The sequence below is a fragment of the Penaeus chinensis genome, chromosome 34, assembly GCF_019202785.1.
Source record: "Penaeus chinensis breed Huanghai No. 1 chromosome 34, ASM1920278v2, whole genome shotgun sequence".
NCBI classification, from domain to species: domain Eukaryota; kingdom Metazoa; phylum Arthropoda; class Malacostraca; order Decapoda; family Penaeidae; genus Penaeus; species Penaeus chinensis.
Genome location: NC_061852.1, coordinates 13,015,424 through 13,017,923, shown reverse-complemented (window position 1 = coordinate 13,017,923; position 2,500 = coordinate 13,015,424). Strand labels below are relative to the sequence as shown.

The following is a 2,500-nucleotide window of genomic DNA, read 5'->3' as shown; positions in this document are numbered from 1 at the left end:
TGCAGTCACAAGAAAGAGATGCTCAAACAGGTGTAATGCATGGCTCGTTGCAATTTTGCTTTCTTTTCAATTTGGAAGGGCAGCCTAACGGGGAAGAAACATAGATCAAGATAATCATATCTTCTGTCTTTGTTTAGCTAAGCCTAAGTTGCTTATTCATCATTTTTAAGTAGCGTAAGATTAACTTCAAAAATGCAATACACGGACTCTGTCTTCACTCTTCCTTGGGCCAGTTCAAGAGATCGGAAGGGGGCTGCTTTCACGTCCCCGATAACGGACACGAACGAAATATCGGCGAGATGCGGGAGAGACGATAGCAATAAACTAATCTTAAGAACCGTTGACAAGCAAGTCCCTCCGAAGACTTGCCCATCAAGAAAAATCCACCGACCAAGGCTGACGACCTGCGGTTTCCTCGACCAGGAGAACCTCCGATGGCCGGACTCGGGCAGCTGGCCGTCCGTGGCGTACGGCCTGCGCTCGGTGACGCTGCTGCTCGTGGTGAGCCTGATGAGCCCCGTGGGAGCCTTCTGCCCGCGCGGTTGCACATGTGACGACGTGGGTCTTCGCGTGCAGTGCATCCACGCCGACCTGGATGTCATCCCGATCCTGTTTCATCCGGGGACACTCGAGCTGAATCTGAGCTACAATAGAATTAAGACAATCTTAGAAGGACTCATATTCTACGGCGAGCTTCAGTACCTAGATCTCTCGCATAACGAAGTTGTTTCCGTTGGTTCTCAGAACTTCGCGTCGCAGAGAGTGCTCAACACGCTCGTGATCGGAAATAATAAGCTTTCGAAAATTCAGAGTAGAGCTTTCCTTGGCCTTTCTAATCTCACGCACTTAGATTTGAGCGACAACTATATCGAGTCGATTGAGAACAACGCTTTTGGCGCGCTCGTAAATTTAAAAACACTTGACCTGTCAAATAACAGAATAAAGAATCTAACAGTCAATACCTTCATGAAACTGCATGGACTCAGAAGCCTGAACCTGTGCAAAAATGAACTGAGAGAAATTTCAAGTGTAGTATTTGAACCGCTTAGGGAACTTCAAGACTTAGACCTGTGTTCGAATCAGTTAATGACTATTCAAGACTTTGCCTTTATGAGCCTGAAGAGTCTAGTGAATTTGAAATTAAGCAGCAACAAACTCCACTTCTTGCACGAAAAAGCTCTGAGTGGACTGGATTCCCTGAAAATTCTTAACTTGCGAGACAACGACATCCCAGCGGTTCCCAGTGACGTCCTGGCAGCCACGAGGGGCATGGAGCAGCTCGACCTGGGCATCAACCCGATCACGTCTCTGCCGTTTCGCCCGTTCAGGCACCTGGCGAGCCTCAGGAAACTGTACATATCAAGGTGCGAGAACCTCTCTGCCATCGACACCGGGGCTTTCATCGGCCTCGCCAAGCTGACAACTCTGGTCCTCAGCTTCAACCCACAATTAACGACCCTCGATCGTGACATATTCAAGCCTCTCCGCGGTCTCCGGCACTTGACGCTCAGAGGCAACGGTCTCAAGGGCTTTGATCGTTCTCTTGTTAGTCAAAATGCTCTTCAGTCTCTAGACCTGAGGGATAATAGCTTTGAGTGCAATTGTTCTCTAAAGTGGCTGCAGGAAGCGAGTTCGAATAAAACCCTCTCGCTGAAAATTGAGGAGATCTTGTGCGCTGGGCCAGAGCCACTAAAAGGGAGAAGACTTTCGGAGTTATCGGAGTATGATCTGGAGTGCTATGACAATGTGGTGGTGATGGCCTCGTGCGCCGCGGCCTTCATGACGCTGCTCCTCCTCTTCGTGGCCTTCGGGGTTCTCTACTACAAGAACTGTCGCAAGATGAAGGCGATGGTTCACGACAACTGGCCGGAGAAGATCGTGGCCACTTGGAAGGACCCCGAGTACGAGAAGCAAGTGGAGGACGAGGAGTACACCTTCCATTCCCTACGAGGCATCCAGCACATCCCAGTCACGGTCATTTGACAGGAGCTTAGTGGAGACCAGTCGCTACCTTCGGGTCTCCATGAGGAACTCATTGAAAGAACCAAGTCGTTCAAATCTCTCTCGAGCAATGACATCGACAAGAACAGAAGACTTCACGACATTCCGAGAACGAGCACGCAAGAGTATTTTTCGTCGCTGAAGTCGTCTCCAGCTGCCAATCAGGACGAGCAGTTCGGGGCGCACTCCTTGGATAACAGCATCGCGGGAAGCACGAGCAACCACAGCAGCAGCAGAAACGGATGCGTCCGTGTCTCGCAGTACTCGCCCCCATCCCCTCCCTCTGTTATAACAACCTCCAACTACTACAGCCAGGACAACCAGTACCCCATTTACGCCGAACCGCTCGTGAAGCCCAACTGCGGCAGCAAAAAAATAGCCAAGTCCTCCAAGGACTCGGGGTACTACTCGTGCGAATTCCTGGACCAGAACCCGTACTCGGAGTCCCTGAAGGAGACGGGCATGAAGTCCTCTCCTTCGTCACAGAGTCAGCCCCTCG

The 2,500-nt window shown here is 50.7% G+C and overlaps 1 protein-coding gene across 1 annotated transcript in view; it reads left to right on the top strand.

Moving 5' to 3' along the window:
- The window catches only part of LOC125043958 (insulin-like growth factor-binding protein complex acid labile subunit), a 76,443-nt gene that overhangs the window by 73,217 nt on the left and 726 nt on the right, over positions 1-2,500 (top strand). The window contains exon 3 of the mRNA XM_047640362.1: positions 1-2,500. This exon is cut by the window's left edge and continues 206 nt beyond it; it is cut by the window's right edge and continues 726 nt beyond it. Coding sequence (XP_047496318.1) covers positions 193-1,983 — 1,791 coding nt within the window. The 5' untranslated portion in view covers positions 1-192 and the 3' untranslated portion in view covers positions 1,984-2,500.